We start from the raw sequence: 24,894 nt of genomic DNA, 5'->3' as shown, positions 1-24,894 counted from the left end.
GCTGAAATGTGTAGCCTGATGTTTAGGACAGTCCACACATATAGATGAATACAGATAATAACATTTGTCCAGACACAAATGTGTTTAAAGAACAGCCTTGACATTCTTGACAGTCACGCCCGTGACTTGTGTTATCTCAACACAACAGTTACTCAGATGTGTGTTGGTATGCTTTCCCAGGTGCCATGGTAGGTAAGCATTGGGAATGTACTCAAATGAAGAGTGAATTGCCGTTTTCCAATTTTTTGGAAATGGTTGATTTCTGAACTATTTGTGGTGTTATGGGTAAGCTTTTATACTAATGATGTTGAGAACCCTGAATTTAGGAATCAGTTTTATACAAATTTCTATTTTTATTTCTTGAGATGATGTTTGAGGGACAAAGTACAGAGTAACAATTTTTGCAAGTCACAAAACTCTTTTGATGTATTTATATTTAGTCAGCAGAGACTTTTACCAGTGAGGATTTAGTAACGTCCCAGGATGAAGTCTGTTGGGACTATAATCACATAGCTCTAGGGAGCTTGGTGTGCTGCCCTGTTAAAAATTGGCTACTGTTGAATTTTCTAAAAAGGATTTTTACTCCTATATACTGCAGTAGTTCCAGGAGGTATAGTACTTATTAAAATACCATATATGGTGAATAGTGTCTATAAAGTGTTGATAAAGACTTTTGGATCACTGGAGAATAATAAATGTAGGGTAACATGTAATACTTTTAAGATGAATTGCAATAAAAAGAAATATAGTTGCTGTTTTATTTTAAGATTGATTTTTGACATGTGCCTTTTGAGGTTGCCTTAGCTGGCACAATTATGGGAAAGGTTGATATTGTACTTTATGTGTTTGTTTCTGTGGTTGGATGATACTCTTGTCTGCCTTGTCTTTTTAGGAGACCAGCATAAACACTTTGGGGACTGAGAGGATAAGCCATATCATTAGTGACCCTCGGCAGAAAGAGTAAGTGCTTACGTATTTACTGGCTGTGCTAGTCTGCTCCTTGGAGGAGGAGGCGGAGGGGAGCTTTATGGAGCAACTTAGAAATCAGGCTTCAGAGCTCAAAGAGATCTTAAAGATTTGTACTTTATAACAGTTAAAGATGGCAACATCCTAAACCTGTGACAGTGATTTTCTTTTCCTTTCTAGACTAGTTTCATTGTATTGTTTTTTTATACCTGCAGATGCTGCATTAGTAGCCTCCAGTAAAGATGTTTATTTTAAACTAATTTTTCTGTCTCTAAATTTTTTTTCCAAAATGGATGATTGCCTCTATCCTCCTATATTCTCTTCCCATTTTTAGACCTTTTCATAGGGAAATGTCTTTTTTTTTTTTGAGACAGGGTCTGGCTCTGTCACCCAGGCTGGAGTGCAGTGGTGGAGTCATGGCTCACTGCAACCTATGCCTCCTAGGCTCAAGCAATCCTCCCACTTTGGCCTCCTGAATAGTTGGGACTACAGGCATGTGCCACTGCGCCTATCTAATTTTTGTATTTTTTGTAGAGACAGGGTTTTGCCATGTTGTTCAGGCTGGTCTTGAACTCCTGGGCTCAAGCAATTTGCACACCTTGGCCTCCCAAAGTGTTGGGATTACAGATGTGAGCCACTGCGCCCAACCTGTGAAATATCTTGTTCTAATTACTGTGGTGAGTGCTGTAGGAAGCCTGTATGTAGCTACAGGAAAATAATTCTGCAAATTCTCGTGACAGCCTTGTCCCCTAAAATGGTTGGTTCTTTCATATATCTTGTATGCATCATGGTCAGTACCCAGTTATGATCCTGTACACATCCAACCCGGGCTAATTTTAACATAGAAAATAAAGATGTGGGTGTGGTTTATGCCCTTGTTGAGTTGAGGCTTCTGTTGTCACTGCACAACTGAGAGAGTATTGGTGTCACACTGTAATCTTGGGTTTATTTCTATTGTCCAGTCTTTTACATTCCATTACAAGCCTTTTTCCTTTGAAGAGGTTTTGTTTTTTTTTTCCCAGAACCTTCACATGCATTTAATGTCTCCTCCTCTGATTGCATCTTTTCTCTATTCCCTGCTTTGTCTTTACTTCATTATTCCAACATCTTATCTTCTCCCTTCTGTAATTTTCCTATCACTTCTTTTATTGTTTTCTTTCCTGTTATTCTCTCCCTCTCTTTAGTTTCTGGTTACCATCAGCTGGGAAAAGAGAACGAAATCAGGTAAGATCATTTTTCTTTGTCATCTTTATTTTATCATTTGGTTTCCTTTTCTTTAGAAAGAATAAAGCGTTGGCTTCTGATTTTCCTCACATTTCTACTTGTGCACATGAGGTAAGGTTTCGTCTTTCTTGTTATTTTGATTTTCTTGGAGAACTGTTTTCTAAGAGTAACCAATACTTACTGGTAAAAACTGCAGCTATTTCCTCTTTGTAGGTTCAACTGTGATCATTAGTTTCTTGTAGCATATATTTCATAGGAATCCTGTTTTTATTTTAGTTTTGAACTTTGCAGTAAGAAAGCGGAATGAATCTCATTTGCATATGGTTTAGTTCAACATGAGAATCCTGCGTTGAGAATTACTATGCTGAAGCCTAAACGTATGAAGCAGAAGGTAGAGCTGCTCTGGGTGAAGTGGGGTCAAAGCCTTAGAGCAGTGGTCCCCAACCTTATGGCACCAGGGACAAGTTTTGTGGAAGACAGTTTTTCTATGGACCCGGGTTGGGGGCATGGTGAGGAGGGTGGTTTCGGGATGATTCAAGTGCATTACATTTATTGTGCACTATATTTCTATTATTATTACATTATAATATATAATGAAATAATTATACAACTGACTATAATGTAGAACCAATGGGAGCCCTTAGCTTGTGTTCCTGCAACTAGACAGTCCCATCTGGGGGTGATGGGAAACAATGACAGATCATCAGGCATTAGGCTTTCATAAGGAGTCCACAACCTAGGTCCCTCGCTTGCTCAGTTCACAGTAGGGTTTGTACTCCTATAAGAATCTAATGTGGCTGTTGATCTGACAGGAGGTAGAGCTCAGGCGGTAATGCCAGCGATGGGAAGCAGCTGCTTGCTGACAGCTCACCTCCTGCTGTGTGGCCCTGGGGTTGGGGACCCCTGCCGTAGAGCCTCTCCTTCTTAGTCTTTTCCCTAGCAACCCCCTGAGGGGGGCCCTTGGCATATTTAGGCCCATGTGGAGGGCTCACAATTTAAAAATTAATTCATAGTAGTTATCGATATGTTTCTTTATGTGTGAAGCTTTGTGATTTTTTTTTTTGGAGGATTGCTTTGTCTTGGTGATTAGTTGTAAAATAGATGAACACTGACAGGTGAAAAGTTGTAGTCTTCCTGTTTGTCGTGTTTTTTTTTTAACGACTTAGTAGCTTATTGAGTTGATACACATGATCCACATTTTAGACTTGGAATCTTCATTATGAATCTGCTGTTTCAAAATGAACTAGAGTGGTAGAAGACTTAACTGGTGTATGTGTATGAGATGATTTTAGATGGCATGTGGACGCACAATTTTTAAGTTATGTATTACAGTTTACATTGGAAAAGATGTAATTATATCAAGCTTGTTATTTCACAGAAATGTAGTAAGGACAAAGCTGAGCAAAAATAATTGATATGAGGAAAAATAATAAGTAAACAGTAGTACAGGTTTTAGGCAGCTAAGGAAAATCATGAAGGTGGTATGTGAGAGACTGCAGTTTGGGGAACACTAAGCTAGAGCACTAATCATGTTTGCATCAGAGGATCTAAAGGCAGAAGAGGACCTGTGGCAGTCACCTGGTCCAGATCTGTTATTTGCAAATGATGAACCGGAGATCTATAAGATTCATACTATTTGCCCAAAGTCATACAGCTAGTAGAACCAAGATTGGAACCTCTGTGGCAGATAGAACAGTTGCTTAGTTTGTATTCTCATAAAACACATTTGAAGTTATCATTCCAGGGTCTTCCAGTCTTTGTATGTCACAAGGTATTAAGTTCTAAACTTTCTGGAGAGGACTATTAGTTGTGGAAAAAGTCCAAAGAAAGCTAGCAAACATAAAGTGAGGGATCTCATTTGATCCTCACTGCCACATTTTGAAGTCAAATAGATGTTTTTGCAGGTGAGAAACTGAAATTATACTCTAAAAGCAATATGATAGCAATGAAAGTAAAATAGGTAGGGCAGGCCTGGCGCAGTGGCTCACGCCTGTAAGCCCAGCACTTTGGGAGGCTGAGGCAGGTGGATCACCTGAGGTGAGGGGTTCGAGACCAGCCTGGCCAACATGGCGAAACCCTGTCTCTGCTAAAAATACAATAACAACAACAACAAAAATTAGCAAGACGTGGTGGTGGGTGCCTGTAATGTCACCTACTTGGGCGACTAAGACAGGAGAATTGCTTGAACTTGGGAGGTGGAGGCTGCTGTGAGCTGAGTTCATACCACTGCACTCCAGCCTGGGTGATAGAGCGACGACTGTCTGTCTCAAAAAAAAAAAAAAAAATTAGGTAAGACAGATAGTGATATATTCATTTAACAGATGAGGATAGTAAAGCTCAGAGGTTATGTAATTTTTGACACCCAGTACATCAGTGGTAGATTGGAACTAAAAGGTGTTCTAATTCTTAGTCTAGTTCTCTTTCCACAATGTGATGCTGCTGTTATGTGCCAACCAGTCAGTTATTCTTGGAAACATTTGCCAGGATAAGGAAATGAAAAGGTAATTTCATGCTAATCTTGGGAACAAGGGCTGATACATAGTTGATAATCAGCAGGCACAAGTTCCTGTTCCATCATGTGGAAAAAACTGTCTTCTGCCATTTAAGTGACTACTGTATATCAGAAGTTTTTGAAAAAGTGTTGTTTAATAAAGATTAGGGTTTTTTTTTTTTTTGACGTGCTAGATCAGGTTGGGTACATTCACAGGCACACTATTAAATATGCGTGACTTTACTGAACAGTGCCTGTGTTTGACAAAAGAGTTGGACAGTCAAAGGGGAAAAGTAATCAAAGTGTAGGTTACCCTTTAGGATCAGGTCCGTTTCTTGTAAGCCTTACTAAAATAGTCTTATTCATTCCTGCAGTTCAATCCCCTGTCTCCCCTTTACTCACTGGACGTTCTTGCTGATGCTTCTCACCGAAGGTGTTCACCAGCACACTGCTCTGCCAGGTAATTGTCTTTTAGTAGCTGTTATTTGCTTCTGGACAATACTATATTCCTTTCTGTTACTCCTGAAATTATAAAATATGTTTGTGTACAGTATCCAATTTGATCCTGACAATCCTCCTAATCCATAGGAATCTTTTGAGGTGGATAGATGTTTTACAGATATAGAAACTGAGGCAGAGCAGTGAAGTATCTTTCCTGTGGTCCAAGGCTAGTATGTGATTAAGTCTCAACTTTGACCTAGGTCTTCTGGCTCATATTTCATTTTATTTCCGCTGCTAAAAGCCCCATCTTCAAAGAACATTATTAATGTTCCTTGCCATGACCCTGTAAAACCCTGCATAATCTGACTTCTTCCCGCATGTACAGCCTCCTTTCGTATAATTTTCTCCCTGTGTCCGGGAGAGATCCAGCAGTACCAGGGAGTTGTGTTTTGTTCTTCAAAAATTGCAGCAGTCCTTTCCTGCCTCTGAACGTTTGCTCTTTTTCCCTTTGACTGGAAAACTGTCTTTGAGCTGCTGCTTGTCTCAGCTCAGGTGCCACCTCGTCAAGGAGGACCACTCAGACCATCCCGTCTAAGGGGCCACCTCCAGCACTTCCTGCTCATTATCTGTTTGTTTCCTTTATTGCTCTATCACAGTCTGAAATGAATTTGCTTATTAGTTTATTTTAGTGGGTTTGGTTTTTCTTTTTCTTTTTTTTCTTTTTCACTTTATCCTTCAGTCTTTCCCACGAGAATATAAGCTTCAGAGCACTGGGATGTTGTCTTGTTCCTGATAACTCCCTAACACAGTATCTGGGACTTGTTAGGCATTAATATATATTAGTCAAATGAATGACTCCTTACAAATATAAATTCTTTTAGGTGACGTGGGAAGTAAATATGGTTTTAATGGTAGCAGCCCCTACAGGGCTGTTATGCAGAAAAGAGTAGCTAATAGGCTGGACCCTAGAAGTTTTATTGTTTCTGGTGGCACAAAGAATTTCTTTCCAAGGTTCTGATAACTGTTTTTTTCCCTAATAAGTTCTTAAATGGTTATGTTCATAGTTTTTGAGGTGCAGGCTGCACAAAGAAGTTACTCTTTTGTGGATACAGTTAGAACTTCTACTGTGGGCTATAATAATAAATTTTGCACCATAACCTACTGCGAGATCTTTCTACTGAAATATTGGTATTTCTGTACAGAATGTCTTTTGAAAAGAGAGACCATCACAAATGGTGTTATTAAGAATGTAGGCCGGGCGCGGTGGCTCACGCCTGTAATCCCAGCACTTTGGGAGGCCGAGGCGGGCGGATCACAAGGTCAGGAGATCGAGACCACAGTGAAACCCCGTCTCTACTAAAAAAAAATACAAAAAATTAGCCGGGCGCGGTGGTGGGCGCCTGTAGTCCCAGCTACTCAGGAGGCTGAGGCAGGAGAATGGCGTGAACCTGGGAGGCGGAGCTTGCAGTGAGCCGAGATCGCGCCACTGCACTCCAGCCTGGGCGACAGCGCGAGACTCCGTCTCAAAAAAAAAAAAAAAAAAAAAAAAGAATGTGGAACCAGCCTAGGCTATAACATTGTGAGACCGTGTTTCTACAGAAAATTTTTTAAAAAATCAGTTGTGTCTGGTGACGTATACCTGTAGTCTCAGCTACTTGGGAGGCTGAGGTGGGATCGCTTGAGCTCAGGAGGTCAAGGTTTTAGTGAGCTGTGATGATGCCACTGCACTCTAGCCTGGATGACAGAGTGAGACCCTGTCTCAAAAAAAAAAAAAAAAAAAAGAATGTGGAAAATTGTGGAGTGATATAAACTATTAGTTGTAAGGCGTTTCCTTCAGTAGCATGATGTTTATTCATCATTAATTCATTCAGCGTTTGCTGGGATCCTGCTGTGAGCCAGCCTCTTTGTTTAGAAACCACCCTCAAGGAGCTTATGTTCTCATGGGAAAGTCAGGTATGGAAGTTGACAATTACAATAGAGGTTTGAAAAAGCACAGAGGAGGGGCCCCTAACTTCGAGGCTCAGGGAGATCTTTTTAGAGGTTGTGCTCAAGCTGTCAGAGAAGACAACAAGATTTTAATCCATAGGAAAACAGTCCTTCAGCTGTTTGTCTTAATACCAAATAAAATGATGTCTGTGTATACTGTTTGGGAAAATGATTTGAGCAGCATGATACCATGTCAGAATGCTGAAAGTGGATTACTTTCCCTCCTCACTTTACCTGTGCTACCTAGAGCTGTGCTGTGCTGAGATCAGTATTCGTACTTTTGTTAGGCTTCCTGTTTCTTTTAAAAGCCTTATCCTGGGGCTGGACTAGGCATTAGCTTCTTGTTTCTTTGTGTATCTCATTATCTGTATCACTGTCTTCACTCTCTTGCCTGGCAGTGTTTGTGGCTGAACTTGGAAACCTAAGGAAGTCTCTACTGTGCTTCTCTGTACTCAGCCTTAGGGTGATATTGCTTATTGTTTTGGACCATTGCTGAAAGCAAAGGAGAGAGAATGTGGATAATCATACATCCTCTTTGTCCTTACTTCTAGACATCATACCCAGGGCAATAGATACCAAGTGGGTTGCATACATGAAGGTTTTTTGGGACAGGGGAGGTACATTTTTAAACTTACATTTATTGATAGCTGATCCTTCAAATTTTTTTTGTTTTAAATTGTACATTTGTGTCTAGTAGCATGTATTTATATTTTATGTGTATGTACTACACATATCATCTTTTTTCAGATTTTTTACTCGTGAGGGTGCACATCAATAAAACTTGGCAACCACTGCTCCATAGGAAATGATCAGCGCAAGTGACTTCTATGCAATGTTTAGAAAATGTGAATGATGACATACTGAGCTCTCAGGGCAACTGGTCACTCCTTTGTAATAGTTCCTCCCCAGCAGGGGGTTAGTGAGGATGGAACCGTTTAGGTCCAGTGTGGCAGACTGATGAGACTGGATTCAGAACGGGGCAGTAGGCTTTGCAAAGAGTGGATCATTTAGCAAAAGCCTGGCACCAAGGAGGAGTGTGAAGGAGTAAGTGGCGGAAGAAGCAGGTGAAAGACTATACTAAAAACTGTTTCGAATGGAAATTGTATCTTTTTCTTGTCCCATTTTATTTGTAGTAGGGAAACATTTATTTCAAAGCATCTGGACAGCATTGGAAATTTCACATGCATCATTAGCATGGGGTGTGTGTGTGTGTGTGTGTGTGTGTGTGGCGACTATGTTATCATTAGTGGTATAATTTTATTTTGCAAAGAGAAGTGTTTCCTGTTTTATCACAGCTTTCCCCGAGGAGGGCTGGTGTATTAATTTGCTGTATTGCCTCCTGGCTGTTCCCAGGCTGTTTTTCCTCTTCATCATGGAATTTTTAATGGCCCTGTTGCCTCTTGGGAAGCATGTGAGGAAGAGTTCCTCAGGGAGTGCTTCCCTTTTTTCACATGCCTATAATTACTCTCCTTTAAGAGCACAAAGAGTTCAATAATCATGCCTGAACTATGAAGGTTCCCTCCTGTCAGGTTACTGAGCTGAGGCTGCTTCTTGCCTGGACACTGCCAATTCCATTCTCCCAAGCAAGAGGAAGGGATTTTCAACAGTTTCCTCCCTGCTAGAACCGTATGCCTTTCTGGTTCTCAGAATAGGTGGGAGCGGCGGGCATTGGGAGGATGGCGCATGACCTAAAATCCTCTCTTGTTTAGTATTTCATTGCTATAAACAAATAAATAATTGGACCATAATCTTAAAATAACATTTTATTGATGTATCGTTTTAATACAGCCCAGATGACAGGTGCAGTGGATGGGAGGGTTTGTGGTCTTTGTACCATCTAATAGATTTATGGATTTCAGGAATACCACTCTGGAAATAGTTAACTTGGTGGTTTTCAACCCTGGCTGCAAGTTGGAATCACTTAAGAAGCTTTAAGAAAATATATCCATGCTGGGCCCTACTTCCAGAGATTCTGATTTAATTGGTCTGGAATGAGGCCTAGACATTGGCATTATTTTAAAGCTCCCTAGGTGATTAATGTGCAGCCAGGGTTAAGAACTGTTGTCCTAAATGCATATGGGTTTGTGACTGGTGCTTTGTCATTTGCTTAATAGGGGCTCCCATTTCATAATTGGCACGAACTCTGTGCTTTGGTATGGTATGCACCATTCCTTGTGGGAGGTAGACCCCTGGACTTCTTTTAGTTTTGGAGAACCTACTGCAGGTAAAGAAGAGTGTTAGTATCTGCACAGTGCCCAGCACATAGTTCTTAATAAATGGGGGGGCAGAGTTTTGTCAGGTGGCTGTATGGATAGTTGGATTGTTGGCTGGCCGTGTGGGTGAAATCCATAAACCAACTGTTTTGGTTTGGTTGTTTTGGTTGCTAGTATTGGGATTTGCTGTTAAAGGTTTAATACTTGGTAGTGGTGTTAAGAATTGCTGCTGCTCAAACAGCAGATGGTGTGATTGGCGTTCTGGTAGAGGCAGTGGTATTGTTAAGGGCACAGTCACAAACTTGTAATAAGGAGACTAGTGCTGCAAGCAGTTTTTCCCAAAATGAGAGATTTGTTGATTGTGAAGGATAGTTTTTCTTACTGTTATTACCAAAGAAAACGATAAGTAGGATTTATCAATTGCTACATACAGGTCAGTTGCATCTGTGTGATGCATAAGTCACCAGTTGCAGTTTTTGAGTGCAAAAACTTTTCATGGCAGTGTTTTAGTTTTCTCCAACTCAAAGGAAAGGTCAACTTGTAGTGACCTTTCCTTTATTTTGGAAGATAATTTGGTCATGCATTACCATTTTAATTTATTCTTTCTTTAAGCTCTGAAATAGCAAAGTACTGATATCTTCTTTTCATATAGGTCAGCTTCCTTTGTAAATAAACTATTTTTTCTTTGGGAAATCTTATTTTTAGTTGCAGTAAGGATGGCAGATATCAGCCTGGTATGCAAATATTATACATGTTTCTTAATGAATGGATGAAAAGTTTCATAGCTTCTACTTTCTTCATAGACCATTGGCATAGGTGGTAGGAGATTAAGAGTGTGGATATTAGTGTCAGGCAGACCTGGGTGAGAATCCTGGCTTCACCCAGGCAAATGACTTAATCTTCCTATACCTCAATTTCTACATCTTTAAAATGGAAATATCAATACTTTTTAAATTGGTTGAGTGGGGATCAAAATGAAATAATATATGTAAATATTTAGCATCCTGGTAAATTTTTGTTATGTAGTTACTGCCCTACTCTGTCCTTAGGATAACTGCAATTTTAAAAACTTTGAGTTGGCTTCCAGAGTCATTTGCTAATTAGATGCAATACAGATTCTTGAGGTGCTTAAATGGCCTCAAATGGTCTATAAGAGGAGGCATTTGGACAGAGTTGGGGTTAAAAAAAAAAGAGAGACAGAGAGACCTTCCTGCCCATTAGAGAGTTGAAATAGGATAGGCTGAGCTCATTTGTAATTCATTTTATGTGTTCCCAAACGTTATGATCTACATATCAGAGTTGTGTGCCCAGCTGGCTGTGCCACTTGACAAGGAGTTTCAAAGAGTAAGAAGAAGACTCACTTCATGCTATTAATTTTGACCTTTGGAGCCATAATAAACAGCCTGAGGTTTTACCTCAGGGCTTGGGGGAAGGAACCTTTTATTAGTCCTGTATCTGTTGATGCTGTGAAGTACAGTGTTGCTTTCTCACCTCTTTAGTGCCTTAGTTTGGGCCATGTGTGAAGCAATGTTTCTGCTGTGGTATTGTCTATAAGGCTGCCCAAGCCTATTGGAACTGCCCATTGTATAGTACACAGTTCTTGAATCTTTTGTCCTCTATTGGAGGGTCTCATTGACAGTGGCTGTCAGCTGGCTGGCATCTTACTGCCTAAGTGGAATGATGAAAGCATTTTCTCTGTCTCTCTGTTTTTCCATTGTAACATACCCATCTTTCCAACTGATGTGAAATGATTCAACCCTTATGGGTGGCATGAAACAGCTTCATGATATGCCTACTTTAGCCCCACTAAGGGAATTAGATTAGGGAGAATTTTCAGGTGCCGGTGAGCAGTTTGTCACAGACTACTGAGGGTTAGATTTAAGTGAAAACCATTAGTGGAATTGCTAGGATCGCGTCCTGTTAGATAAGCCTCCTCTGTTTCCTATGATAATTGTGAAGTGGTTTTTTTTTTTTTTTCCTTCCTAGCTGCTCCTAGTGCCATAGGCCTAGATCTTTTCCCAGGTGCAAGTCTGAAAATATTTCCCGTTCTGACTGCTTAATAAATGTCAGTAAACCCTAAAGGTAAAATCGCATGTGAGAAAGGAGTCGCACATTTAATCTAGGGATTAAATCCCTAGATTTAATCCTCCTTTTTCTCCTTTTACCCTAGCACTTACTTGTTCTCTGATTACAACTCAGTGTCTCGGAGTATTAATTCTTTCTTTAGAAATTGGCCTTCCTACTATGTTGTGAGCTCCTGGGGACAGGACTTCAGCTCAGTCATCTTTTATCTCCCTCTGCACATCCAGCATAGTATGTTACATTGGGTAGGCCTCCATAAATTTTTGTTAAAAATAATTGAGGTGAACAGATTAGTAATTAAGGAGAATAATTGGAATATATGATATATATGACCTTTGGTCCCTAGAAACATCAAATTTTTTCCTGGTGTTACTTGTTTGTGTTAAAGAAAAAGTATAGAAAACAAATACCCTTTTTACACTGAAATTTATTAACTTTCTAATTTTTAATTTTTGTGGGTACATAGTCGGTGTATATACTTATGGGGTACAAGAGACGGTTTGATATAGGCATGTAATGCATGATAATTACATCATGGAGAATGGGATATCCATCCCCTCAAGCATTTATCCTTTGTGTTACAAACAAGCCAATTTTACTCTTTTATTTTAAAACGTACAGTTAGATTACTATTGACTATAGCCACCCTGTTGTGCTATCAAATAGTAGATCTTATTCATTCTTTCAATTTTTTTTGTACATGTTAACTATCCACATTCCCTACCACCCTCGTTACCCTTCCCAGCTTCTGGTAACCATCCTTCTACTCTCTATCTCCATTAGTTCAATTGTTTTGATTTTTAGATCCCACAAATAAGTGAGAACATGTAATTTTTGACTTTCTGTGCCTGGTCTATTTTACTTATTATAATTATCTCCATTTTTCATCCATGTTGTTGCAAATAACAGGATCTCATTCTTTTTTATGGCTGAATAGTGCTGCATTGTGTATATGCACCACATTTTCTTTATCCATTCATCAGTTGATGGACACTTAGGTTGCTTCCAAATATTGGCTATTGTGAACAGGGCTGCAGCAAACTTGTGGGTACAGATATCTCTTTGATATACTGATTTCCTTTCTTTTGAGTATTTACCCAGTAATGGGATTGCTGGATCATAAAATAGAGTCAAAAAAGACTCTATTTTTAGTTTTTTTGAGGAACCTCCAAACTGTTCTCCATAGTGGTTGTACTAATTTACATTCCCACCAACAGTGTACGAAGGTTACCTTTTCACCACATCCTCACCAGCATTATTAGTTGTATTTTGGATGTAAGCCAATTTAACTGGGGTGAGATGATATCTCATTGTAGTTTTGATTTGCATTTCTCTGATGATCAGTGATATTGAGCACCTTTTCATATGCATGTTTGCCACTTGTATGTCTTTTGAGAAATATCTGTTCAAATCTTTTGCTCATTTTTTGATTGGATTATTAGATTTTTTTTCTATAGAGTTGTTTGAGCTGCTTATATATTTTCATTATTAACACTTTGTCAGATGGGTAGTTTGCAGGTATTTTCTCCCATTCTGTGGGTTGTCTATTCACTTTGTTGATTGTTTCCTTTGCTGTGCAGAAGATTTTTAACTCAATGTGATCCCATTTGTCCATTTTTGCCTTGGTTGCTGTGATTGTGGGATATTACTAAAAAAATTTTTGCCCATACCAATGTCCTGGAGATTTTTCCCAGTGTTTTCTTATAGTAGTTTCATAGTTTGAGATTTCAGATTTAAGTCTTTAATCTACTTGATTTGATTTTGTATATGCTGAGAGATAGGGGATCTAGTTTCATTCTTCTGCATATGGATATCCAGTTTTCCCTGCACCATTTATTGAAGAGACTGTCTTTTCCCCAGTGTATGTTCTTGGCACCTTTGTTGAAAATGAGTTCACTCTGCATGTGTGGATTTGTTTCTGGGTTCTCTGTTCTGTTCCATTGGTCTGTGTGTCTGTTTTTATGCCAGTACAATGCTATTTCAGTTACTGTAGCTCTGTAGTATAATTTGAAGCTAGGTAATGTGGTTCCTTCAGTTTTGTTCTTTTTGTTTAGGATAGCTTTGGCTCTTCTGGGTCTCTTGTGGTTCCATATAAATTTTAGGATTCCTTTTTCTGTTTCTGTGAAGAATGTCATTGGTATTTTGATAGGAATTGCATTGAATCTGTAGATTGGTTTGGGTAGTATGGACATTTTAATAGTATTGATTCTTTCAATCCATGAACATGGAGTATCTTTCCATTTTTTTGGTGTCTTTAATTTTTTTATCCATATTTTATATGTTCATTATAGAGATCTTTTACTACTTTAAGTTAATTCCTAGGTATTTAATTTTATTTGTGGCTACTATAAATGGGGTTAATTTTTAAATTTCTTTTTCAGATTGTTCACTCTTGGCGTATAGAAATGCTACTGTTTTTTTGTGTTGATTTTGTATCTTGCAACTTTACTGAACTTGTTTATCACTACTAATAGTTTTGTGGTACAGTCTTTAGGTTTTTCCAAATATAAATTCGTATCATCTACAAACAAGGATACTTTGACTTCTTCCTTTTCAGTTTGGATGCCCTTTAGTTCTTTCTCTTGTCTGATTACTCTAGCTAGGACTTTCAGTCCTAAATTGAGTAACAGTGGTGAAGGCGGGCATCCTTACCATGTTCCTAATCTTAGAAGAGAGGCTTTCAGTTTTCCCCCATTCAGTATGATACTAGCTGTGGGCCTGTCATGTATGACTTTTATTATGTTGAGGTATGTTCCTTCCATACCCAGTTTTTTGAGGATTTTTATTCTATATAAAAAAATGAACTTTTCATTAACTTTAAAAATGAGTGATTTTTGAAGGTGAACTATTCCTTAAACTAGCTTGCCATTGGCAGACAGACTGTTTTCTCTCCATAGGAGTGACTCTAAACATCTTTGTTCCAAATCTAAAGCAGTCACTTCAGTTATTTTTTTGCCAACATTGGTTCTATTAAACATGCATGTATTTCTCAAAGTATTTTTTTTTCCCTAAAAGTACATTCCTGCCCCAAGGACATAGTGATCTGCCCAGTTTCCTAAGTAACACTGCAGTTTTAACAACTCACCTGATCTTTCAGTTACCTGCAGTAAAAAAGAAAACAGAAATGTTGTGTTTATGCTTGGATAGAAAGAATCCTCTTTCCATTAATTGTTAATCTTCAGCATTCACCTTCACACAATAAGAATTTAGTGACTTTTTCTGGGATAAGAATTTTTTTAAAAAGAGTGTACTTTTTGCTTTTAGTGCTCTTTCTTCCAACTCTGCCCTGGCAAATGCCACCACAGTGGGGAAACTACCACACTCTTAGGGGAAGTACTGATCCCACACTTACACTGTGAAAGAAGCATATGCCCCAGGTTTTACTGGCCTGAGTGAAGACTGTCCCTGAGGCCCTGATCAGATGAAACAGAAAAGGCATAGCCTGTCTTTTCTCTAATTGCGTATATACTGGGGAATAGTATTTTTATCTAAGTGTATATTAATTTAATCATTCTATTATTCTTTAGGTTGAATAGTTAGATCTGCATTATTGACTAGGTTGACTCTGGGAATTTGGTAGATTTTTCAACTCAGTAATTTTCAAAGTAGGTAGGTGCTTATCAGAATTACCCAGGGAAAAATTTAAAAATAAGTATGTTACTGATTCTCCTCCCACTCCTGCCCAGCCTACTAAATTAGGATCTTGATAGGGACATGTGTATTTAGTAAAAGCTCCTTATATAATTCTGATAACCATTTGCCACTCCAGTTGAGAATTAAGTTAACTTGGTGGAGACTTTAACTTAATACTTAGCCTTTTATACACTATGCCTAATTGAAAGATCACTTCCCCTAATATATTACATGGTTTGCAACCCAAGAACAACCGTATACTACTCTTGAAAAATAGTTTTGAAATATCTCGTTAGTCTTTTACCCTTTCTACTTGCCGGAAGGGTCTCTGTGTTGGTGAGAAAGAGAAGCTTAGACTCTTTTTATCCTTTTTGTTACTGCGTTTGTGCTTTTGTCCCTCTTTTAGTTTCCATTTTGAGAGTAAACAGTGATGCTTTCAAAGTAAAATAACACACATTAAATAAATAACACGTTAAAAAGAAAAGGAGCCAAGTGGTTGTTAAGTACCCCTAAATGAAAATGGGGTTGGAGAGGTGGTCAACCTCTTTATTTTTCCTTCCCTTCTTTAATTTTTTATGTCTGCAACCCTTGATGATCTGGAATTATTTGGGGATAAACAAAAAACTGGAACTTCCTCTTCGATAGGAAGCCGAAGCTGTAGCAGTTGCCTTACCCACATGCTAAGGTTCCCCAAAATAATACAGGCAGCCCTGCCAGCCCCACACATGGTAGTATTCTTTACTCCTGAGCAGGGCTGTGCTAATATTCTGGACGTGCCATGCTGCATGACAGCTTCTGTTTCCTGCCTCTGAATCCTCTTGCTCTAAGCACCCAGCTTCCTTCTTCTTTTCCCCAGGCTTGTTCTTTTTTTTTAGTTCTTCTTTTTAAATTTTTATTTTATTTTAAAAAACTGACACATAATGGTTGTACGTATTTATGGGGTATACAGTGGCATTTCAATACATACAATATGTAGTGATTAAATCAGGGTCATTAGCATATACATCTGCTCAAAACATTTATCATTTCTTTTTGTTAGAAGCATTCAATATCCTCCTAGCTATTTGAAACTGTGTAATATATAATTGTTAACTATAGTCACCCTACAGTACTGTAGAATGCTAGAATTTATTCCTCCTATCTAGCTTTAAGTTTATATCTTTTAATAAATCCTTTTCTATCCCTCCCTTCCCATACCCCAGCCGGAGGTATCCTCTGTTCTACTTTTTACTTCTATGAGATCAACTTTTTTAAGCTTCCACTTATGAGTGAGAACTGATGGTGTTTAACTTTCTGTTCCTGGCTTGTTTTCACTTAACCTAATGTCCTCTGGTTCCATCCATGTGGCTGTGAATGGCAGGATTTACTCTTTTTTTTTTTTTCAATGCCTGAATAGTATTCCATTGTGTAGCAGGCTTGTTCTGGGTCCTCTTCCTCCTTTGTCCTCTAGGGTTCTTTCCAAGTGGATGGGGCTTTCACATAGAAAAATAGATTTTCCCAAGCTGTAAACTCTAGCAGTACTAATGTTCGCTTAAAATCAAGACAGAAGCAAAATGTCTTACTGTCCTATTATAACAGTTTGATCGTTTCTCTTCTTCCCTCCCCAAATCTTGTCTAGGAAGGGACATAGAGAAAAATGTCCTCGTATACTGACTGCTAAGATATGATGTTATTCTACCTCCTATGAAATAGCTCTCCAACCTCGAAATGTGTCTTAAGAGAAATGTTTTAAGAGGGAAGGATCATTTAAATTGAGTTTTAAAAATGAACGTACCTTCTCTTTATTGATACCCTTGTTTCTTTGTTATTCATATTCTGTAATCTGAAAAGCTGCACGGCTGCAGGTAGAACTTGACTATAAGATCCATCAAGGCAGAGATTGTCACTTGTTTATCACTATATTCCTAGTGTTTAGTACAGTGCTTGGCAAGAGTAGGTGCTCAGTAAAAATTTAGTGAACAAAACTGCTTAGTAGAAAGGAAATAGTCCACAAAGGTACATTACTTTTACAATAAAATAATTCACTTAACAAACTTCATTACCTGATTTCTTAGAAAGTCTTCAGTTCTCTCCTGTTGTAACCAGAGGAATTTACAAAATCTGAAGGATTTAGGATATTCAAGACAACAGTTAGAGGTGGGAATGGGGTGGTAGAAGTAGACCATTTACCACAGAGAGAAGTAATATGCTGGAGGCATAACAGTCAAGGGTCAGTTAATGTAGAGACAATTGACCTGAAGGCTAAACAATATCGCCTAGAGGAGCAGGGTGGTGGAAGGACCACCTGAGCCATTGAACCCCCAATAACACCCTAAGATGTTGCAGTGTAATAACCTGTGTGCGTAATAATAGGTAAGTAATACTTATTCGCAGTTTGCTAAAGTAAATAAGCATTTCCATTAAAAGTTGTTAAAAACTTAAACATTGTAGTGCATAAATTTTTTTTTTACTTCCAAAATGACACTATCATTCCTTGAAAGTGTGAGATAAGTAGTACTGACTAGATCCATAAAACAGTTGATAATATGGGCCTTTTCCCATGTTACTGACACATGTCAAGTATGCAAAATGGTGAAAATGATGGATGGGGGCAAATAAAAGGCAGTATTTGTGTAGCTCAAGTTGATACTCCAAGAATTAATATCTTAATATACTTGTTGAGTACTTATGCTTCTCATTTTGCGTCTGTCTCATGAAACTCAGCATATTGTAAACTGTGATCTTGAAGAAGCAATGTTTTTAATTAACTTTTTATTGAAGGATAAACATACAGGGAAGAGTACAAAGAAATATACACTCAATGAACAGTCACAAAGTTACAGTCAAGTAACAAGCATCCAGATGAAGAAAAAGAGCATTATCAGAAGAACCCCAGAAGCTCCCTGTGCCTCTTTCTCTGCCTGTCTTCCCCCTCGCCACTGCTGTAGAGCGCCACCATCCTGATGTCTAACAGTAACATGGTTTAGCTTGAAGCAATGGTGTCAACATTTTTTCTGAAAAGCTTTGGAGGTTCCTTTAATGAGCTTCAGATAAAGAGGAAAAAAGCATGACTATACATGACTATGTTAGCCTTTGTTTGACTTTGTTTCTCCTTCTGAATCATGCCTGAGGATAAGGATGATTGAATAAGATCAGAGTGCTTGGATAGTCTCAGTTTGGGTCTGTACTCAAGTCCCATGTTTGTGGAAAAGATGGATGCTGTATGTGTTCCACATTTCTGTTTTGAGGAGAAACACAATTTTGTCATGTCAACTTTATTTTCTGCTTGTGTCTGGACTTCAAAGGGAATTACCAGCACTCCATTCAGACTGAAGTCCTGTCTACCTTTGATGTTGTCCTCTATGTTAATTTGTTATTAAATCAGCATGCTCCCTAGACTTATTCCCAGGATTTTTGCAAGGCAAGGTATGAAAAAGGAAGTGTTTTCTCTACTTTACACATTTATAATTAGCTATTTAGAATTAACTATTTGGGCTTTCAGAATTAATTATTCATGAGGTATTTGACTTAATTTTCTGTACAGGACAGAGTGATCAATAAAAGGTGCTTTGGATGGAATTTTCCAAACCACTGGCTTTGTATTATAAATCTCAGCCTGTAACATTCTTCACATTCCTAGTTTGTTAGGATTTTAATCAAATTCTTATGTTTTCCTATTTATAAATTGAATTGACTCTTAAGCTTTTGCTATTTAGAGAATTGAAAGTGTGTGTGTGTGTGCGTGTGTGCATGCGCGCACATGCATGCATGCACCCCTTTCAACTGTGCAAGTTATTTTGGGGGCTTTCTGAGTCAAAAAATTTGTCCGCTCACCAGCTGTCTTGTTGCCTTGCTAACCAGGTTTTCTTAGGTTTGTCTGAGGTTCCAGTTTTAAAACTACTAAGGGTCTTGATCCTCAGCTGGGACTACTGATTAGGAGTTTATCTGGTATAATTTTATATGTTATTTACTTTGGCTAGTTTTTTTAAATTGTAAAATGTACATAATATAAAATTTACTATTTTAACCACTTTTAAGTGTTCATTCAGTTGGCCATTTGATTTTTAGAACTTTTATTCATTCATAGCAGTTTTAATCAACAGCTGATGAGGATCGCCTGTGTGCCTTGAGCCAAGGTTGGTAGATCATTGGAAAATTATCAAAGAAGTGTAAATAAAGTTTGTTCTCAAGATCCCTGTTCTTAACCTCAAAGAGATTAAGCCTTCTTGTTTCATCAGAGAAGCAAGATATATGCACACCAGTTAAACATTGCTTCATGGTAGATGAGGCCCCAAATGTTCAAGGGAACACTTTGTGTAAAGATGAGACTCATTTTGGTCTTTAATCAGGGGCAGGATCTGTCTAGTTTGAGAGGGACAAAATCTTTACATACATAAAGATTTTTTTTAGTGCTTTCCACATGGCCAGGCCCTGAGCTGAATACTTTGTAACATACGTAAAGATTTTTATTTTACTTCTTAATTTGCATACAGTACAATACATTCTTGGGGGAACAGTGGTGAACTAAAATAGCATACCAGCTAGTTCAGTGTTAAGCCCATTGTCTTTCACAGAATCATTTGCTTTTAAAATAAGCTGAATATTCAGATGAAGGAACATATTGTCACATAATTAATATTTTTATTTTCTTTTTTTGCCTGTAAAATAAAAAACATAATTAGTATTTTTAAAAGTCACAGAAGCCAAACTTACTTAACTTGTGATGTAGACAGTATTAAAAATTCAGATTTACATGGCAGGAGGTTAAACTTCCTATTAAAATTCTGTGCAAATATCTGTGTTCTTGCAGCATTAAACTTTTCAATATATTACCTCTTGGGAGTAAGTATTTCATTAGTGAGTTTAGAACAATTGTGGTTATAGTTTTTATGAAAAATAATTGTATACAAATAAGCATGTAATGCAACGCATATTTATTGAAATTAATCTTGAATGCCTCCTACACTGAAATCACGTAAAAAGTTTAGAATGGGTGTGTATTGTGGATAAAGAGTGAGTTATTATTAATTCTGAATAATGTTGTCCCAATGCTTAATGGCAAAAGACGGTGCCCATTTTATTTATGTCTGTAATGGGTTAAGGATTTAAACTGGGCTACATGTAATGTCTTACAATAAGAATTAAAAAGTTCAAACCTTTTTCCTCTTCTTACATCTGCAGACAGGCAAATGTACATTGGGGACCACCATGTTCACGTGACATCAAGAGGAAGCGGAAACCAGTGGCCACAGCATCTTTGTCTAGCCCCAGTGCAGGTGATTACATGCAGTTATCATTCATTGAGCATGTACCGTGTGTCAGGCACTAAAGTATGTATTTCGTATACCTTTTCATGTAATGTTTGTGATAGTGTAGATCATTTTTTTCCCACTTTACATGGGAAAACTGAGACTACAAGAAATAATTAGCCTAGTTCTCGCTGACTCTGAAGTCTATGCTTTTTCACTGTTACATGACTATCTAGAGTTTGAAACCCTGTATTCCACTATCAGCAATCTCCAGTCATCTGAGCTTTTGTTTTAGCACAGACAGGAAATTAGGTCCATGTTAATGAAAGTCCAGGTGAGGTGGCAGTTCAATCAGCAGTCAGGCAGTCACACGGGGTTATTTACTTTCTTATTTTGCATATAGTACAGTACATTCTCACTGCTTTTATAAGTGGAATGCTAATATTTTATTGGTCATGACATTCCTAATTAAAAACTTTTTTAGGCTAAAACTTTTCAGGTTTTTTTTTTTTTTTTAAACAAAACTAACACTAATTGGTAGAAGCCAAAATAGTGCTTATCTTTGGTGGGGGGCGGGGCGAGCAGTGACCAAGAGAGGGCACAAGAAAACCTTCTGGGCTGTTGGCAGTGCTCCATATGATGAATTTGGTGGGGTATATGGCTGCTTACATAGGTAGAATCTGGAGCTGTGCACTTAGGGTTGATGTCCTTCACTGTGTGTATGTTATCCTTCAATGAAAAAAAGGGGAGAGTTATGTATTTATTAATATTTCTGTGAGAAAACTGGATATTGAATATGTCATTGAATATTTTATTTTCTTTAGAAAATGCTACCTATTATATAGATCAGAGCAGTTGAAAGCTGAATAGAGAGTAAACCTCAGACAGATGGGGAGGGAGCCCTATCCTCTACCTTGACTTAGTAAGTTTTGGTGAACTGTGAAATTGTCCTCTTTGAGCTTCTGTTTGTGATGTCTGCTTGATGATGGTTCATACTGGACAGTCTTCATCACAGGTCTGATGATTATAGTACCTTTTTTTTTTTTTTTTTTTTTTAGTACTTTCCACATGGCCAGGCCCTGAGCTGAACACTTTGTAAACATTATTTCACCTAATCTTTGCAACAGCCTTGTAAGGTAGACGCTGTTTTTATTCCCAGTTTACACATGAGAAAACCAAGGCTTAAATCACTTCCCTGAGGCCACATGGTTGATAAATTGCAGAGCCAAGATCAGACCAGTTTCCCTGTGACTCTAGAGCTGTCCTCTCGAGCACTGCAGGTGTTCTTCTTTTTATATACAATAGGATCAAGTCCAGACTATGACCCCGCATCAAAACTCAGATCCTCATTCAGTCTATGGTATTGGAAGCATTAAAAGAAAACCACCCCTCTTTTATCTTTTTGTTCTTTTTTTTCCTCCTTAATATCTAGCTTCTGGTTTTAGCTTTTAATTGTTTATAAGAGAGGAACAAACCATTGGGAAGAGTTTAAAATCCTCATTCCATATTCAGGTTGGGAAATGTACGCGTGTGTGGGTGGGTATTAAACAAGACTTGAGCATTAAACATTTCCCCTCCTGAGCCCAGCTCCTCTTCTCTCACTTGTTGACTAAGCCCTGCTTCACTGAGCATTTTCTTTTTTTTCTACCCACAACCTGAGTGCCCCATGGAGGTGAAGGACATAGCCTGAGTCTGTGCCATCAGTCAGTAGAACAAATGGGCTTGCTCTGCCTAACATCAGGCCATCTCGGATTCCACCTCTTTTATGGGAATGAGTGATGAAGAGAGGTGCGTTCCGCTTTGCCGCTGTATTAATACACATCAGGGGCCAGCTCCTGGCACTAAATCACGCTACTGCATACATCTGTTATCGGACTCTTCACCAGTGTGATGAACAAGACTGCAGATAGAGGCTTCCTTGTGTCATTCTTTATAGGATTTTCCTAAAAGAATAAATAGCTCAGATCTCTGCCAACACTCTCCCCTGTCACTGTGATGAATTCAGCTTCTTTCTTAAACATGCAGCCACAAATCTTTTCCCTTTCTTCCCCTCCCCCACTGGTAGAAAGTTTTGAGTTGAAATTGACTGAATTTAAAGATATTAATAAGGGTATAGAGGTGAAGAGCAGGAAGAAACAGTATGTCTTCCTTGTCTTTTTGTACTAATAGTAACAAAAGGCCAAGGAAAAAGACCATAAATGACCATAGGGTTGTTAAATAGACCCATTTTGAAAGTGTAGCACCTTTATTTTCTTTGTATCTTCCTTCTCCCCTCCTTATGGCTTTCTAGCCTGCAAGTGTCTACTGCACAGAACTCCATCCTGGATCTTAGTGAGCAAGCATGCTAACCTGCTTCTGAGACTTGATACACCAGAACAGGGATTTTCCCGCAAGTGTCTCCCTCATGCTGAAGTGAACTAGCTGAATATGCTCTTAAAGAATGTACTCAGAAAAGAAAAAAAATGGATTATCTTCTCCAAAATTTGAGACTAAGTAGCTGTAAAAAACGTAATAAACCCAGATGAAAACCAGACTTCGTTTTCTTGAAATGATTTTCTTCATCAGAATGGTAGATCAGAGCCATCGGCATGCAGATTCCAATCCTTCAAAAAGTAAACACATGGCTTTTGATAAAGCGGAATTGAGGTGATCAGAAATTCTGTTGAGAACCCAGCTATTTGTGTGAGTATATTTTAGCTATCCCAAAAACTTTTTCTGACCTTTCTCTTTCTGGGATAGGATATGTGTGCTTAGAGTATCATTCAGAAGGATACCGAATAGTTAATCTGCTAATTAGTTACATCAGGTTTCAAATACTAGGTCAGTGACATAAGAGAAAAAGAGAGAGAGAGAGAGATTTGAATTGTCAAATGGATTGTCAGATGCATTCACAAGAGCAGGACTGCGTATCTGTTTTGCTCACTACTGTACCCCTAGCATCTAAATGAATACCTAGCCCGTGGAACAAACCCACTAGTTATTTGTTGTAAGAATAAATTATTAGAATCTTAAAGGTGAAGCAGAGTGATTCCTGATGTACTCTAACCACATGGTTGGATTCAGTAGTTCCATTTTAGGATGTCCCTTTTCTCGGGAGTCATAGGGCAAATTCTTACTGCCCACTGTCTCTTTTTAAAGTTTAAATGTTTTTTAAAATTAAACATGTTTCTTAGTAAACATTGAATGGGTATAAAAGAACGTTTATAGCAGATATGTAAGGAGTAAAGAAAATACAGCAAATATCCATGTACCTACCGTTCACTTTAAGAAAAAGTTAAAATTTTCTTTTTTCAAAAGTTAAAATCTTCTTTAAAAATCTCCCTGCTCTCCTCAGAGGTAAAAGTTATTCTGATTGTTTTTTATCGTTTGTTATTCTTTTGGTTTTTTTCAAGTAGTTTTAGCAGACATATGTATCTTCAAGCAATATATTGTCTAGTTTTGTGTTTTTGAACCCTTGTATATGGAATCAAAGTATGTCATATTTTATGTTGCAGCTTTCACCCGGTTCTGTTTTTGAGATTCAGTCATGCTTTGTCCTGCCAAAATCTATTTTTCAGCTGCCATGTATATAGTATTCCATTGTATGAATATGATTAATATACCGTAATTAAATGTTCTTGATGGACATTTGGACCGTATTCCTGTTTTATGCTATTATGGAAAATACTGCACTGTTCTCTGAGAGAACAAGTGCAAACATTCTTTGAGGCCACTTCCCGCTCATTAGGATGGCTGTATCAAAAACAGAGAGCATCAGGTGTTGGTGAGGATGTGGAGAAATTGGAACCCTTGTGCAGTACTTGTGGGAAGGTAAAATTGTGCATTGCTGTGGAAAACAGTATGTAAAAAAAATTCCTCAAAAAATTAAACATAAAACTACCATATGATCCAGCAATTCTGTTTCTGTGCATATACCCAAAAGAATGAAAAGCAGAGACTCAAAATAGATTTTTGCACACCTTGTTTACAGCAACATTATTTGCAATCGTCAAGATGGAAACAAGTCACATGTCCATTGCTGGATGAACAAAATGTGCTGTATACATACAACAGAATATTATGTAGCTTGAAAGCTTTCTTGTTCAGAATGAAACTGCTACATGCTACAAATTGGATGAAGACATTTGCTAAGTGAAATAAGTGAGACATAAAAGGAGAAATATTGTATGATTCCACTTTTATAAGCTGCCTAGAATAGTCAAATTCATAGAAACAGAAAGACAAATAGTGGTTGCCAGGGGCCAAGGGAAGAGGGAAATGGGGAGAGTTATTGTTTAATGGGTACGAGGTTTCCATTTGAGATGATGAAAAAGTCCTGGTGATAAATAGTTGTGATAGTTACACAGCAGTATGAATGTACTTAATGCAACTGAACTGTACACTTAAAAATGGGTAAGATAGCAAATTTTATGTGTATTTTACTGTAGTAAAAAATAGCAAAAAAAAAAAAAAAAGTTTTTCTAGGGTAGTGCTTTTTTCACTGCAGTTTGGTGACCATGTAGGTATAGTTTTTTGAAATTTATTACCAGTTAAATATGAGTGAGTATGTGTGCCTGAGTTTGTTGTGAGTGCGTGTGTGTATGAGAGAAAAAAAGAGAGAGAGAGATTTGAGTTGTCAAATGTATTTCCT

General features: G+C 38.0%; 1 protein-coding gene across 10 annotated transcripts in view; it reads left to right on the top strand.

Moving 5' to 3' along the window:
• The window catches only part of GPATCH2L (G-patch domain containing 2 like), a 63,333-nt gene that overhangs the window by 24,495 nt on the left and 13,944 nt on the right, over window positions 1-24,894 (top strand). Inside the window, exons 6-10 of one of the 10 annotated variants that reach the window (XR_002523434.1) lie at window positions 893-960; window positions 2,151-2,190; window positions 2,467-2,581; window positions 5,056-5,141; window positions 20,197-20,291. Coding sequence is in view for 5 of the 10 variants with exons in the window: in XM_017961383.1 (XP_017816872.1) it covers window positions 893-960; window positions 2,247-2,301; window positions 5,056-5,141; window positions 20,197-20,291; window positions 22,555-22,685 (435 nt within the window). In the remaining 5 variants the exon portion in view is untranslated. Of the gene's footprint in view, window positions 1-892; window positions 961-2,150; window positions 2,191-2,246; window positions 2,302-2,466; window positions 2,582-5,055; window positions 5,142-20,196; window positions 20,292-21,088; window positions 23,903-24,894 lie in introns of those variants that run through there. The other 9 variants (XR_001904928.1, XM_017961384.1, XM_017961383.1 and 6 more) reach the window with 9 other exon arrangements.

This window comes from Papio anubis, chromosome 7 (assembly GCF_008728515.1).
Source record: "Papio anubis isolate 15944 chromosome 7, Panubis1.0, whole genome shotgun sequence".
NCBI lineage: Eukaryota > Metazoa > Chordata > Mammalia > Primates > Cercopithecidae > Papio > Papio anubis.
The sequence above is the reverse complement of the archived record's forward strand: the minus strand, read 5'-3'. Positions and strand labels throughout refer to the sequence as shown.